The sequence below is a fragment of the Telmatherina bonti genome, assembly GCF_933228915.1.
Source record: "Telmatherina bonti genome assembly, chromosome: 22".
NCBI lineage: Eukaryota > Metazoa > Chordata > Actinopteri > Atheriniformes > Telmatherinidae > Telmatherina > Telmatherina bonti.
The window spans coordinates 31819099-31835808 of record NC_136631.1 but is presented as its reverse complement, the minus strand read 5'-3'; the positions used below and the strand labels follow the sequence as shown (position 1 = coordinate 31835808).

General features: G+C 39.8%; 1 protein-coding gene across 1 annotated transcript in view; it reads left to right on the top strand.

The window, feature by feature from the left end:
• exoc3l4 (exocyst complex component 3-like 4) overlaps positions 1-16710 on the top strand; it is a gene marked incomplete at its 3' end in the record, with an annotated part of 34745 nt that overhangs the window by 17380 nt on the left and 655 nt on the right. Inside the window, exons 10-13 of the mRNA XM_079261681.1 lie at positions 8084-8207; positions 10071-10193; positions 13358-13510; positions 15248-15369. Of these exons, the coding sequence (XP_079117807.1) occupies positions 8084-8207; positions 10071-10193; positions 13358-13510; positions 15248-15369 (522 nt within the window). The remainder of the gene's footprint in view (positions 1-8083; positions 8208-10070; positions 10194-13357; positions 13511-15247; positions 15370-16710) is intronic.

Sequence of the window (16710 nt, the reverse complement as noted above, 5' to 3'; positions counted from 1 at the left end):
ACCGATATGTCTCGTCTTTCTCCTGCAGGTTTGAAGCAGAGTTCAGCCACCACTGCAGCCCTCTTCAGCCTCACTGGACAGAGTATCAAATAACTTATATTAACAGCTTCACTATGTTACAGTAAGTCATGTGACTTCTAAGAATACCCATGATGCATTGCAGTGTACATGCCCTGCCAAAACCACAACTGCCTGCCTACCTCATGTCTTCCAAAAAAAAGTAAAAGAATCTCTTCACCCCAGAGAGGATGTGTGTGTGGTGAAGTGTTACTGCCAAACCGAAGAGCAGGTCCTGCATGTTTATGTAGAACAACTGGGTTTTAAAGGGATTTAGGAAATGAAAGTGCACTTGAGTTCATGGAAAGAGTTTGGCTCCAAACTGTGGCCACATCTGTAAATTTGAAGAAATTCTAGGTGACTTCAACAAAAATAAGAATGCAATGATTTTTTTTCTAATCACATGAACACAGAATTTTTGTGATCAAATATTTTTTTTATATTCCCTGTAGATCATAAACAACACATCAGATGTTGAAACTTTTTATCATTTGATGGAAAATAGAATAGAATAGAACATATGAGCTGATTGTGAATCTGATGGCAGTAAAACATCTGTAAAAAGTATTTCCAGGATGATGTTCCGCATCGTTGGCATCTCCCCTTCTGTGAACATCTGTTTGTAAACATTTGGGAAGTGAGGAAACCCGTTGCTGCAGTTTTAGATGAGATAAGATAAACTTTATTTACATAGCGCTTTTCATAGACATGACATAGGAAACCTGCAACATGTGGAAAAAACGGGTTTGTAGGACCATCAACAGGTGTTTCCCGGTCCACCTCAGACTTCGAGCCGGACTGTAGGGCTTAACTAAGTCCTCAATGAAACTAGGGCTCGGAAAGTAAGTAGCAGGACTTTAAAACGAATCCGATATTCAACAGGAAGGCAGTGAAGAGACTTTAACACGGTGTGATGTGGAATCTCCTGCTGGTTTTAGTCAGAAGTCTTGCTGCTGAAGACGAGCCGGTGCTTTCCTGTTTAGGCATGTAAATAAGCTGTGAGGACACAAATATGTGTATAATCATTTCAAGCTCTTTCTTAGACATCATTGGACATCATCAGCTTTGCAATATTATGTATTTAAAAAAAGCTTTTTTTAACCAGCTCAGGAGAGGAGTCCCGTTCTGGTCTGATGCAGGACTCGAGCTGCTCTACAGTCCTGGACTTTGTTGATGGATTTTTGCTTCCATGATGCTCCAGATGTTTTTTCTGGACTGCAGGCAGACCAATTTGAGTCAATTCATAAAAAATAGCCTAGTTAAAGAAAACCAACTGATTTAATCAAGACATTTACTGGGATCCAATCCCCATCCTGAGCTTCTGGAGGCGACAGTGGGAAGGAAGAAATTCTCCCTTTCCTCCTGTTCCACCATGCTGCTGTGATGATGCAGGATGTGGTCCAGCATGGTGGAACCTGCAAGGTCTTCCCTGAAAGAGACGTTGTCTGGATGGGAGCAGATGTTTCAGCATTGATGGAGCTTCCCAGATGTGGAAGCTGCCCACGCCATCGGCACTAATGCAACCCCATCCCATCAGAGATGCAGGCTGATAACAAGCTGGATGCTCCCTCTCCTCTTTAGTCTGCAGGACACGCCGTCCATGCTGTCCACAAACTATTCCACATCTTCATCCAGGTTTCCACTCAGAACATTTTAAATGAGCTTTGGTCCAGAGAAGACGGCGTGTTTCTGGATCCTCTTCACATATGATGGAGCTTTAACCTGCATGTGTGGATTTGGGAGTGAACTGGAAGTCTTCCTGAGTCCATGCTGTGATTTCCAGTAGAGAATTATATCTATTTTTAATATACTTCTCCTTCAGAGCCTCAAAATCAGCATCATCATATTTTGACCTTAGATAGATAGATAGATAGATAGATTGATAGATAGATAGATGGATGGATGGACGGACGGACGGACGGACGGACAACCAGACAGACAGCCAGACAGACAGATAGATAGATACTTTCTATCAAAGCTCCACTCTCTCGTTCCTCCATCTGGCAATCAAGTGTTGACATGTCCCCCCCAGCATACAGAGATTCCTTCTGATTCTGTAGCTGATGGGATTTTCTTTTCTTCACAATTTTACACTGAGGAACATTTTTCTCAGATTGTTACAGAATTTTTAGAAGCAGTTTGTGTCATTTTGGTGAACCTCTGGTGATCTTTGCCGCTCTGTAACGCTCCGTTTAAACCAGTCATGTTAGCCTCCTGTTGCAAATTAACCTTGATGTATTTAGGTTGTACCAACTATTTTTCCAGCCTCTTGTTACTCCTTTTCCAACTTTTTACAGATGCCATCAAACTCTGTACAAGTAACAGCCGTCTCGTGTGGATCTTGAGTAATATTTTGTAGTTTTTTTGTAATAATGATTTAAAAAGGATTAAGCAATGCTAAGCTAACAGCTGAACAGAGACAAAGACAAACTTCAAAAGTAAGTTAAGACATTTAGGAGCCTAAAATGTAAACATACATTAACACTTACAAGAGATTTTCATTCCTGAAACATTGGTTTAATCTTATTTCAATGGGTGTACATTTTTTTCGTGTCTCATATGGAAAAATAATCCCCTGGAGACGACATGATGTATGCAGAGTAGCTTTTGTTTGCACGGATCATGTCTGCAGGGAATTTCCCGACGCTTGACCACAAAGAATCAAACGACTTCGAGCATCGAGACAAAGACTTTTTCAAGTTTGCAGGAGACGATTGCATGTTGTTGTGAAATACCGGTTTGAGGCTGGAAATGTATCTTCAGTGGCTGACATGATGATTTGTAGACTGTCATGACACGTGATTTCAGAGAATCGGGGCTGCCATTGAGAAACGCTGCTGTTTTATAAGAGCTTGGAAAGAGAGCGCGATGGAAGCATGCTGACTGACCCTCCACAGGAAAGCCAGCTGCCTCTCATGGTCTCAGCTAAGGCAGAAGCGTTAACCCCATCAGGCATCACAGAAATTTAACATTTCAACCATTATAATGATGAAAATAACAAGACTTTAAAACTTGGATGCTTTTTTAATGTAACATCACACAATGTCCACAGCAGTTAATGTTTTTTCTGAACCTTTATGCCGACTGTTTCTGATGGAGCTGATGTAGCCTGATCTAGCCTGCAGAGGCTCCTTATATGTCCAATGAAGTGAACAAATACGGTGTACTAAAGGGTTAAAAGCCAGTTCCTGCTAGGATATCTACGTCACTAGGAATGTTTCTGCTGCAGGCGCTGGGGAGGTTTATGCTGCAAGTTTGACGTCTGCTTTCTGTTTGAGCTGCTCTGTTGTTTAAGAACAACTTCTGACCCTGTTCTCCTGCATAAACACTAATTTATCAGGGAGATTTTAAAAGGAATACATGATCTTTTTTACACATATTTTTATCAGACATGCATCTACATAAGTATATCAGTACATTTAACTGTACTTATTTTACAGCAGCCATGCAGATTGTGGTTGTTTCTGAGTGCGTGATGTTTTTGTTGTTGTTTCCCGTTCGGCTTTGGAAGCGGTCGCCACAGCCAATCATCGCTCGGATGAATCGAGTGCATAATGTTTAAAAGCAGTTTAAAATAGTTGTTTTTCTTTTGGTGAAAGAGTTAATGTTGTGTTCAGAGGCGGTGATCCCAGCATCACACAGCTCTCCATGTGTACGTGCACACATTCCCAGCTTGTTCTGCACGTGTTCCGTTTTGTTGAATCTGAACTGGTCAAAGTGGAAATTATTCAGATGAATGGCTCCAGTCACACACACACACACACACACACACACACACACACACACACACACACACACACACACACACACAAAAGCTGTTCAGCTGCTTGTTTGACAAGTTTGAAGAAAACCGAAACTAATTTTGGTCTAAAATGTGAAGTTAATGGAAGATGAGAGAAATTGGGGGCAAAACTTCAGTGATTCTAATTATTTAATGTTCTGAAAGCTAAAGTTTGTGAAAATGGCCACATTTACCTGGGTGTTTTAATTCCAAATAAAAGTTATTTCTGCTTTAAACTGAGGAGAAATGACGATGTAAACACCTAATCCCTGATGCAAAAGTCAATTCAGAATTAAACCTAATTCCAAACTGAGTTGCTGGTTTTTTCGCATTTTAATTCCCAACTGTTTAATCCTCTCTAAGTTAACTGGTTAATGGTTCTGGGCGTGCTCCTTACCTCGTCCCATCCCTATGACGCTCATATTCCAACATTATTTTGCCTCCAGTGTTCGGTGGTTTATCTTCCTTCTCCTTCTCGGTTGATGTAAACAGTGAAGTAGTGTGCTCATGTTGAGCTCGTGATTCAAAATTAAAATCAAAATAGCAGCGAAACGGGTTCTTATTAAGTAGTTTTCTGAGTTACGACCGAAAAGACGAGAAGCATGAAGCGAACTTTGTTTATTTCCGGTAGACGTCAACATGTCCCGTCTGCACTTTGTCCAATCAGAACCTTTCCCAACCCGCCACTCCGAAGCGGACTTAAGTCATGTTTCATGTAAACCTCCATATGGAATTATTATTTCCACGTAAACTCGTAGGAGAATACTTTTAATCCGAAATAATTTAATTCTGGATGATTAATTCTGATTTAAAAAGCATCATGTAACCGTACCTGATTACAACTAGCCGTGCACTAATTAGATGTAAACAGTTCAGCGTATCCCAACCCAGGTCCTCAGGACCCCTGCGCTGCAAGTTTTAGACATGTTCTTCCTCTAAAGCCAGATTTCTGAATGTTCTCATCAGGTTCTTTGTTTCATCCAGATGTGTTTATGTGAGGTCAGCTATAAAACAGCAACTCGAGTCAAACAGTCCTGCAAATGTTAGGAGTTTCTCTGCTGCAACACACCTGGCACACATCAGACCTAATCAGCAGAGATTAACATCCAACTCAGCACAAGTCTGCTGATTAGCCATTGATCTGAATCAGGTGTGTTGCAGCAGGGTAACTCCTAACACATGCAGGACTGTTTTACTCGAGGACCGGAGTTGCTCTAAAACACGCAGGACTCATCAGGACAGGGGGTCCCGAGGACCAGGATCCGGAAACACTGGAGCAGTTAAATGATCCACGGTCCTCTCTGCTTCTTTCTCCTCCTTCCTCCAACAACACATTCACAGCTGAGACGCGTAATGTTACCAAGTTTGTTCCCTTTCAGCTACACTGTTCAAAGATGGCGATGCAACACGACAACGTTCTGTTGGGTGCACCGCCACTTATGTATTTATAAATAATTTATTTTAAGCTACAAACACATTTCCATCTGGATGCGATTGGACTTTGATAAAATACAGATTTATGAACACAATATTTGATTTTAGCCAATAAAAAGCCAAATTAGAATAGAATAGAATAGAATAGAATAGAAAAGAAGTACTTTATTAATCCCAATTTGGGAAGTTTAGTAGTTGCAGCCTCCATGTACAATTGTGTTTATAACACAACAGAACTGTATAAAATTTAATTATAAAATGAATTTTTATAATTTAATATAAAAATTTTATAAGAAATTTGTTACACACTGTAGATTTTCTGCAGTCCTGATACTTAATAGATGAGTGGAAAAGTCCAGTATTTGTTCCAGACTTCTTTTTTTAGAGAACTTTTGAGTTATTTTCTATTTAAAATCTACTAAATAGTGAGATTATGTGTGAATGTAGCAGTTCTGTAAATGGATTTTAGTGTATTTACAGCAGGTGTGGTAATATGGCTGCCAAGTGGGCTCGTTTCTGTTGCTTTCCACTCAGTCACCATTGAACATGAGCCTCGCTTTTCATTCTCTGACATGTAAACTGAGGATTAAAACATCCTCCTGTTATGCTGCACTGTTTTCTGTGCGTCAAACAGCTGAAACAAGAGAACATGACTTCGTTTCTAGAAAACACACAGTTACATACATCCAAATAAATAAAACATCTCCAGTTTCTTAGAAAATATCCAAAACGTAAGCTGGTAACAACATTTCACCGGCTGCTTGGACAGTTTTCCTCCAGGATTTTTGGATTTGCGGTGGAAGGGATTGATGGTAATGTCTGAGAATTGCATCCCCCACCGGGTCTCATTCTGGAAATTCCTCAGTTAATCTGAATGGCAGCCAAACACACACACTCACACACACCCTGTCAGTTAGTTAAATAGTTTCTACTTTACAGAGACAGCTCATTATTTTTCTCCGCCTGTGGAAAGAAGTGGCGGCGAAAACAGTAGCAGGTCTTGGATTGTCCAAAGGAAGCAGGACTGGTTTCCACATCTTCCTGGTGACTCACCAGTTCTCACTTTTATTATTTAAACAAGACAGACGCTGCTTACTTCTGTTGGAAGCAGGAAGTTGTAGAAATAATTTCTCAAAATTTCAGTGGAAAACAATAAACTGAGCAGCGAAATGACTGTCGACTCCAGCCGAGGTTTATATAAACGCCGGCCGCACAACTTGTTTTCATCAAACATGGAAGAATCTTCAGAAAATTCTGACAAAAATTCATGCCGACGTTCCCAAAGACAACAAAGCAAAAAGTAAAAAAAAAATCTAGGTATGATTATAGATGAGCATTTAATTTGGTAAACACAGAAAAGATGTAAAGAAGAATCTGTGTTTTATAAACTGATGCGTTTGTTCCTAAAAACCTTTTCTCTCCTGAGCTCTCCTCCCACGATTAGTGCACCGACGTCGACAGAATAGGTGGTCAAAGGTGGGATTCTAATTGGCCAGGAGGTAGTGCTTTTATACTCGTTCTTATGTTCATTGATCCAGAACATGAGCTGCTCCGGATTAGCTAACCATTCAGCGTACGTTACCATGGTGATTTACCCCGGAAAGATGTGAACCAGGTTTGCCCGAGTTAAGATACCTCAATAAGAGCTAATCCAGCTTTGTTCTGCAGGAAGTGTTAGGGGTAGGAAATTGAATTTAAAAAATCTGGATTTTTTGCTTCACAATTTTAAAATCAAATTTTTGTTAAAAAAATCTCTTTTTTTCAAATAAATTCAAATAATCCATTATAAAATTCTTGTCATTTTTTATTGTTTCTATTGATCTTTTTACTTGTCTTCTTGGGCATAATAGCAGTAGCATGGATGGATGGATGGACGGATGGATAGATGGATGAATGGATGGATGGATGGATGGATGAATGGATGGATGGATGAATGGATAGATGGATGAATGGATGATAGATGGATGGATGGATTGATCGATAAATGGATGGATGGATGGATGGATTGATCGATGAATGGATGGATGGGCAGGTCGATGAATGGATGGATGGAAGGATGGATGGATAGATGGATGAATGGATGAATGGATGAATGGATGGCTAGATGGATGGATGGATTGATCGATGAATGGATGGATGGATGGATGGATTGATCGATGAATGGATGAATGGATGGATAGATGGATGGATGGATGAATGGATAGATGGACAGACGAACGGACCGACACATGGGTGGATGGATGGATTGATGGTTGGATGGTGTTGTAAATAAAGAAATCAAAACTTTAATAAAGAATTTTGTAGCAGCATGTTTCCAACCAGCAGGCTGGGTTGTTGAATGCATTGTATGATTTGAACAAATCAAGATTTTCTTGCAGCAAAGTAAAATTTCATGTTGAATATACAATAAAATGATTGAAAATAAAAGAGGTAGATGTGCTGAAGGTGCAGATATGTGTTCTTCCTCTTTCCATCATGTCAGTTTATATTTAATTGATTTCATTTTGTATCATTGACTTTTGATGTTACCAGTTTGCTGAAAATGAAATAAAATAGAAAAAGATATTTTTATATGATATCATGCCTTTTTTAACTCCGCTGAATATATTCGGGAGATTTTGTAACAACGTGTCAGACTGTGTCCTCTCTCATCAACACAACGCTCCTTGTTGTTTACAAACACACTTAGAGTTGCTTTGTTCAAACCAGACAGGAGAAACAGAGCCTTGATTTCCACTCATTCTTAAATTATAGGGATGAATCTCATAGTGATGCAGTCTCTCTGTTTCTCTACCCTCCATTTCCCTGTAGGCAGCATATGGATAGCTACCAGGACCGCTGTCCCGATGAGGTGGAGGAGTTCAGAAGAGAGGTGAAGTGGCTGATTGTTAAGCTGTTGCAAGGCCTGGAGAAACACTTCATAGAAGATGTCAAGGTAACGTAATCCAGAGATTGTGTTAACTGAAAAACTCACTTCTGATTTTCAGCGATATATTTCCTCCCAGAACACATCTTTTTTCCCCTGTGGTTTCTAAAATAGGAACTGAAAAGAGGTCATTTCCTCCTGCAGCTTCAGTCAAAAGCAATTAAGATTTCTTGAAACGAGGGAATTAAAAGAAGTGAAGTGTGGAAGACATTCCTCGTTCTGCCATGGTTCACGTCAGGTTACAAGATTGTAAATAAGTAATCACTTTTTTTCTTTGTTTTGCTTTAAAGGGGTCAAATCTTTTTATAATGTCTCAAAATGGTCTCTAGCAGAAGTTCTTCAGCTTTCTGAAGGTCTTTCAAAGTTTTTGTTGGTATATTTGCTTCTTTTGGATTCATTTTCAGTCCAGTCCTTATGCCTGACCATTTTCAGAAAAACATTTGGGTTTTTTTTTAATTGTTTTTAGCTGCTTAATACCAACCTATAAACCATTTAAGCAGAAAAATCCACCCAACTGGAGCAACAAACAAGTGCAAGGAATCCATCTGCTATGGCATCTTCAAACTCTTTCTCACTACAAAATTCTCACGCCTGTCACAAAAAATGATGTCCTTTGCTCCCATTTCCTCATTTGCATCGATGAAAAGTACCAACAAAATACAAACTGCTTTGGGATTAGAGGTTATTTCTGCTGCAACAAGGTGATTCCCAAATAGCTTCACATTTAATAAATCACATTTAAAAAGCGAAAAAGTGAAGAAACAAACAAATGGAGGACAAACAAAGAAGTTTAAGGTTCAAAAATAACTTTATACAGCAGATGATCAGGATCTGAAAGTGGTGTCTGATGAAATATTGGAAAAAAAAACCTGAAGGGATCCGGATCTGTTGGAAACATGGTCTCCATGGAAACATTGCGGTTATTCTCAAAGAAAGGAGACAAAGAGAAAAGACTGAAGTTTTTCACATGATTCAAAACCTGGACTGAAAATAAGTGGCAACAGGTGTCATGGAGGGATGGATCCTGCTCAGAGCCCAGAGTCTAACGCTGAAGAGAACAGAACAAAGGTCTAAAGAAGCATTTTGGAGAAGACGTCTGACAGAAATGATCAAAAAGCTTAAAAATCACTGTGTTGAAGAAAAAGCTGCTCAGACCCAATGTTCAATATGACTCCATATTTCCATCATATAATGAATTTACATTTATATTTGCACACAGAGCCCTGCAATGGACTGGCGAGCTGTCCAGGGTGTACCCCGCCTCTTCCCCTAAAACTGCTGGGATAGGCTCCAGTTCCCCCCTGACCCTTAGTTGGACTAAGCGGGTCGGATAATGAATGAATGAATGAATGAATGAATGAATTGATTTGAAAACAGTTCAATAAACTGTTACAACCCTAATTTTTTATTGGTAGTCAGGAAGCTTATAACTGAGAAATGACAGATTAACCTAACATGATGTCTTGTGGGGAGGAAGCCAGGAAACACAGAAAGACCTCTGTTCAACGCCCCCTCCCCCCAGCCAGGGCTTGAACAAGCAACTGCTGTTGCCATGAGACTACAGCGGTAACCATGACGCCACCATGCAGCATCCATCCCTTCCCCAGCTCTGTTTATTGTTCTGTTTCCACCATTATGTTCACGTCTCACAGACAGTGTTGACAAAATGACGCTGTAATACGCTGAAAAAGATGGAAAGTTTGCTTTGACACTGTAAATTCCATGTAAATAAAGAGTTATGTGCTGAATAAGTAGGGAGACACGTTTACTTTCAATCACATAAATAAAATACAAAATGTTTGAGGTTTAAACCTTAATGAAAAGCAAAAAGAACAAACTGACTAATTTTGACTTTTTTTGTCGTTTTTCCAGCCGTTCTTGAGGAGAATGATGACAAGGAAGTGGCTCACCAACAATGAAGACTTTAATAACCTTCGTCGGAGGATAGAGCAGCTTTCTCAACACTCTGATTTAATGACGCCTCCACATGTGCAGGTGAGGAAGACGAGGGGGAAATGCTCTGGAACAGGATTCTTAATGATAATTACCAGTCATTTTATTTACTGGAAAAACCAACATCCATGATGAAGGGCATGAATTCTGTCAAATAGTCAGACATTTACAGGCTTTTGAGCAAACAAATCCCATTAAACCTTCAGGAGATTTAAGGTTTTAATGACTGGATTCATTTTTATATAAATTATCTTAAAAGGCGTAAAATATGGCAAATATCTAAAGAAAAATGAGAATAATGCACTTTACTTCAACCCAAATTAATGAGCCACAGTGTGAGCCACAACTCACACTGATTTAGATGAATACTCTTGGATGCAAACCCTGTCCACTTGATGCACAGTAGACTGTCTTTTCTACTCTTCATCGCCAAGATTATAATTAAGTGTAAACTATACTGTAAATAAAAGGTGCATTTAGTCACCATGATGTCCCTCGCATGATGGTGTTGATGTTTGAAACCTGGAGTTTGGCCTTTGACTCTTTCTCCTTTGGTTTTTAACATGTTTGATCACGATACCAATTCTGTCACGATTAGATTCTATCCAGGATTCAGCGTTTGATATGAGCCGATATTACAAACTGATCTCACACGATCATCTACTCTTCGTATCAAACCACATAAAACTAATATATCAAAACTTTATTTTGATCCTCGAACAGACATTTAAATGAAAAACAATCTTTGATCTGGATGTTGAGCTTAAACATGTTCACATCATGGAAGAGAAAAAAATGCAGTTTTACCGAAAAATTAAGTTTATTTGTCGATATTCAAGCAGGAAACGATCTAAACCTTACCTGACCATAAACCTATTTACACACGATTCATCCATCCGTCCATCCATCCCTTCATCCATCCCTTCATCCATCCATGCATTCAACCATCCATCCATCCATCCATCTAACCGGCCATCCATCTATCCATCTGACCATCCATACATCCATCCATCCAGCCATACGTTCATTTGTCCATCCGTCTATCCAAACGTCCATCCGTCTATCCAAATGTCCATCCGTCTATCCAAACGTCCATCCGTCTATCCAAATGTCCATCCGTCTATCCGTCCATCCATCCATCCAGTCATCCATCCATCCAGCCATACGTTCATTTGTCCATCCGTCTTTCCAAATGTCCATCCATCTATCCATCCATCCATCCATTTATCCATCTGTCTATCCAAACGTCCATCTGTCTATCCGTCCATCCATCCATCCATCCATCCATCTATCCATCCGTCCACCTATCCGTCCGACCATACATCCATCCATCCAGCCATACGTTCATTTGTCCATCCGTCTATCCAAACGTCCGTCCATCCATCCATCCATTTGTCCATCTGTCTGTCCAAATGTCCATCCGTCTATCTGTCCATCCATCCATCCATCAATCCATCAATCCATCCATCCATCCATCCATCATCCATCCAGCCATACATTCATTTGTCCATCCGTCTTTCCAAATGTCCGTCCATCTATCCATCCATCCATCCATTTATCCATCTGTCTATCCAAACGTCCATCTGTCTATCCGTCCATCCATCCATCCATCCATCCATCCATCCATCTATCCATCCATCCACCTATCCGTCCGACCATACATCCATCCATACGTTTATACGGCCATCCATCCAACCGCAAGTCCATTTGTCCATCCATCTATCCAAACGTCCGTCCATCCATCCATCCATTCATCCCTTCATCCAGCCATCCATCCATCCAGCCATAAATTCATTTGTCCATCTGCCTATCCAAACGTCCATCCATCCATCCATCCATCCATCCATCCATCCATCCATCCATCTTCTATCCCTTGTCCAGCATCAGGTTAGCAGCCTAGACACAGAAAAACACACTTCCTGTCTGCAGCTACTAATTCCAGCTCATCTAAGGGAATCCTCAGGCATTCCCAGGCCAGTAGAGAGACCGTCCCTCCAGTGTGTCCTGGGTCTTCCTTATGGGCCTCTTCCCAGCAGGATGTGCCCAGAACACCTCTCTATGTGCAGGAGTGGAGACTCTGAGCTTGTTTTTGTTGGCTGAGCTTCTCATCCTGTCTGTCAGGGAAATTCCAGATGCCCTGCTGAGGAAACTCATTTACTGCTTGTATTTATGATCAATTCTTTTCGGTGGTGACGTACAGATTGTGAGGGCAGAACGTAGTTCTCCTTCCTTCTCCATCCATCCATCCATCCATTTTCTGCTGCTTATCTGGGGACGGATCGCGGGGGCAGCAGCCTAAGCAGGAAAGGCCATACCTTCCTCTCCCCAGCCACATTTGCCAACTCTGCAGAGTGGATCACAGGCATTCCCAGGCCAGCCGAGAGATATAATCCCTACAGCGTGTTCTCCTTCCAGCTCAGGAGGCAAAAACAGAAACAAGACAAAAATACAAACCACATGTAAACAATTCCATGCTGTCTTCATTGACACCAATGTTTACTTGATGTGTTTTAAATTGGTCCAATGCTGTTGGCTTGTTGGATCAATGTATCGGCTTGTCATACTGTCTCGTATTGATCACTGGTTCCTGAGTCAAATCAAGTCAAAATCTTATTGGAGTTTGTAAAAACTTGTTTATCCACTGAATAAATAATTCATATTTCCATTAAACTTGTGATTTCTAACCCACTAATTCTTAACGTGTTTTTCAAACATACATTGAACATCAGAAATTAAATACAAACGAGCCGATAATCAGCACCACCACTCACTTGACAAATTATTGTAATATTGTCGTAATCACATTTCTGCTCAGTTTTTGTGGCGTTAAAAAGATCTTAAATTGTTTTTTTTATGTTGATGATGACCTCTGAATGGTTCCTCTGAAGGACATGGGCATCATCAGCTGTTCTATTTTGACAGATTACCTTTTCATCGGCTCTCTTGGATTTTCCAGGGAGTTCATTGGGCTCTATTGTTTTAAGCTTGATGCTGTGGCAGCACAAAACGTGGTGAGGGGGGATGTCTGTCTCTGAAGCAGCAGGAGCGAGTGAATGGGTGGAAGTTGAGGTGCAAGTTCATATGATCTGTTCGCTGCTGATCGTGTGACTTTTTTTTAATGCGTCCTTCCTGATGTTTTGCCACATTAACCTCTTTGCTTATGTGTGTGTGTGTGTGTGTGTGTGTGTGTGTGTGGGTGTGAACAGGAGTTTGTGAGCCGATTGCATTATCACGTGGTGAGGGAATACGTTAGCCAACTGATGAAAAACAACTACTCATGCAAGAATCGGAAACACGAGAAGGCGGCAACCAAGATCCGAGAACAGTGGAATCAGCTCAGGGATCTTTTTGAGGAGATGGTAATAAACATTTTACTTCCACAATAAGGAGCATTTTCTTTGTTATGTCTGCCTCTGAAAAGGTTTTGCAACATACAAGCTGTGACAATACTTGCGAATTATGACATCTGGAGTTTAGATCACACGGAGGATATATAAGTACATAAGTGCTTTAAATCATATTTTGTCAGTCAGTTATTTTTTCAGCCTCTTTGAAGGGAAGCTGGAGTCTGTCCCAGTAATCACTGGGCGAGAGGCAGGTACACCTGGACAGGTTGCCACTTCATCAGGGGGCTAAACAAATGTTCCATTTCTCATATTATATTTATTATAAAGCGCTTTTCATGCAAAAAAAAAAAAAAAAGTGTTTTGTTTGTTTTTTTTGTTTGTTTGTTTTTCACAATAAAAATATTGAGGCATATTCTTAAGAGGTTACACAAACTCCATCATATAATTATGCAAAAATACAAAAGATGATTTTATCTTCAAGGAATATCACTTTAAAAAAGTCAAATGTTGAGCATTTTGTTGTCCCAGGCTGCTTAGACTCACCAGACTTTGTGCTTCATGAATAATTTATTATCATTCACTCAGTTGTGACTCAGTGAATTATATGCTGAAGATGTCGACATAAAAAACTACAATCAGTGCAGTGTTGACTAATGAGATAAAATAACAAAAACATATATATATATATATATATAGAGAGAGAGAGAGAGAGAGACTATCCTGATGTAAAAGCACGCTATGAAATTTTTCAACAATTCCCTGTTCCTGACTTTATGGGAACAGTTTGGGAATGGTTCCTTCTTGTTCCAGCACCAGCATGACAGCCCATCAGGACACAATACAAGGTCCATGAAGACATGGATGAGCCAGTTTGGTGTGGAAGAACTGGACTTTCTCCACGGGGTCCTAACCTCAACAGGACAGAACATGTTTGGGGTGAATTAGAGTTGAAACTGTGAGTCAGGTGTTTCATTTTCAACACCAGTGTCTGACTTCACAAATGTGTGTCTGGAAGACTGGTCAGAAATTCCCATGACACCCCTAAACCTTGTGAAAAGTTTTCCCAGAACACTTAAAGCTGTTATTATTTTGAAGGATCCGACATCATATTAGACCCCGTGGATTCAGAATGGGATGTCACTGCAGGTCATATGCATGTAAAGACCCATGAGGCAATGCTTTAGGCAGTATAATGTCACTGGATCCAGTCGAGGGTCTGAACAACTGTGGGTTGAGCTCTGGGGCCGATAGTGGGGTGAGCAGGGAAGTGGGAACAGTAGGATGTGAGACAGGTGAATATATTAAAGTCAAGTCAGGTAGAACAGCGTAGGAAATGTATGGAGACACAAGGACGCAGTTTAGCAACTGGAAGGGAATGTTTTTCATGAGTAAAGTACAGAAAGAGGCTGAAGTACTACGAAATGGGACAATCTGGGAGATCAGGACTTCGCTGCAGGCAGTTCCCAGCGTTGGAACCGAGCCATGATTATAAATGTTCTTTATGGAGAAACCTTGTCATCCTTCTAGGACATCCTGAGCCACTTGGTCCTGGGACAGAGCCTGATGTTGTTTATTTATTAACAGAATTCTTCTTAATCCTTCATGCTTGATGGAGTCGATAGAAAACATCTGATTTATTACATTTTGGTCTCTACATGTCTCCTGTGACACAATCTCAGTCAAGAGTTTGACCTGTGGTGTTGTCGGTCTACAAACCGTAAACAGTTTTCCTCTTTTTTCCTTATTCAGAATTCAACCCATGAGTGGCTCCACCATGTAGGAGATGACCTGAGCAACGTTATCGGACAGAAAAACAAGACTGACATTAAGAATCAGCTCCATCCTCTGGTGCAGCATTACCCAGACTTCGGGTAAGCGTTCTCACCCTCCTCCTGACAGCATAATGACTCAGATAAAGAAAACCAAAGCAGCTCTGAACAAGTATGAATGCTGTGGTTTTGTTTTGTTTTGTTTTTTTTTTATCAAGAACAGGCTCATTAAAACAACACAACTGTGAATATGTGTCACAAACAAGGTTAAATTGTCAGACAGTCAATTTCAATCAGGAAAAGTCTAAAAACAGTCTGGAGTCTGGTGGGAACAAGATTAGACTTCCAGCCTCAAAGACGGATATAAACTCTTACTGAAACAGGGTGGAAAGTCTTAATGAAGGATGATAGCAGACCTCCAGGGAGTGTTTGGAGCTGCGCTCTGCGTCTAGGCTCACGGCCAGCTGAGGTCATGGACTTTCAGGGGATGTAGGGCTTCCTGCTCACTAAGCTCAGTTTCTAACAAACTAGGAATGTTTATCACCTCGAAACATTCATGGAAGTTACCAAACCACTCTGAAATCATCATCAAATCATTAAAATCCATAAAAATAAAAAATAAAAACAAAGATAAGAAAAAAAAAGATGAAGTCATAATAATTTGGGCAGAACTTCCTCTTTGTGGGTGGAAGCATGACAGACGATCGCTGTCAGATGGAAGAAAATCATTGTTTTTACTTTTAATTGGCTACAAATTTAGAAAAGTAAAGTATGAGTCACACAAATGAGTTAAAGGCATGAGAAGGTTTCCATAAAAGCTGATGAGATGGTTCTTTACAATATTTAGATTCAGAAAACTTCATTTGTTCCGAAGAGGCACTTCAGTTTGGGGATAGTTTAGTTTAACTCAACTCAAGCTTAAAAAGCCCTTTAAAACAACAAGTCGGAACAAAGTGCTGTACACAATCTGCCAAAATAACAACAGAATAAAACAGTTCAAATGTAAATAAATAACACAATAAAACAACAGGTCATACAAGGAATACGGAATTAAAAGAATAAAACAAACTGAATAAAATTAGTTTATTTGCTTATTTGTAAGGGACAATGTGTAAACACATTATGAAAAGATGCCTATATATATATATATATATATATATATATATATATATATATATATATATATAATATATATATATATATATATATATATATATATATATATATATATATATATATATATATATATATATATATATATATAAACAAAAGCATAGACTAGTTTAACTTCATCACTTTGACACAGGATGTCCCCCAATTTCACCACAGTAGTACTGGAAGCCAAGTTTATGCCATCCAGAGTAATTAGATAGATAAACAGTGTCCTTCTGAGGAAATCAGGTCCAACAAAAGGACAACAACCGCTGAAGCAATGGTTTCATC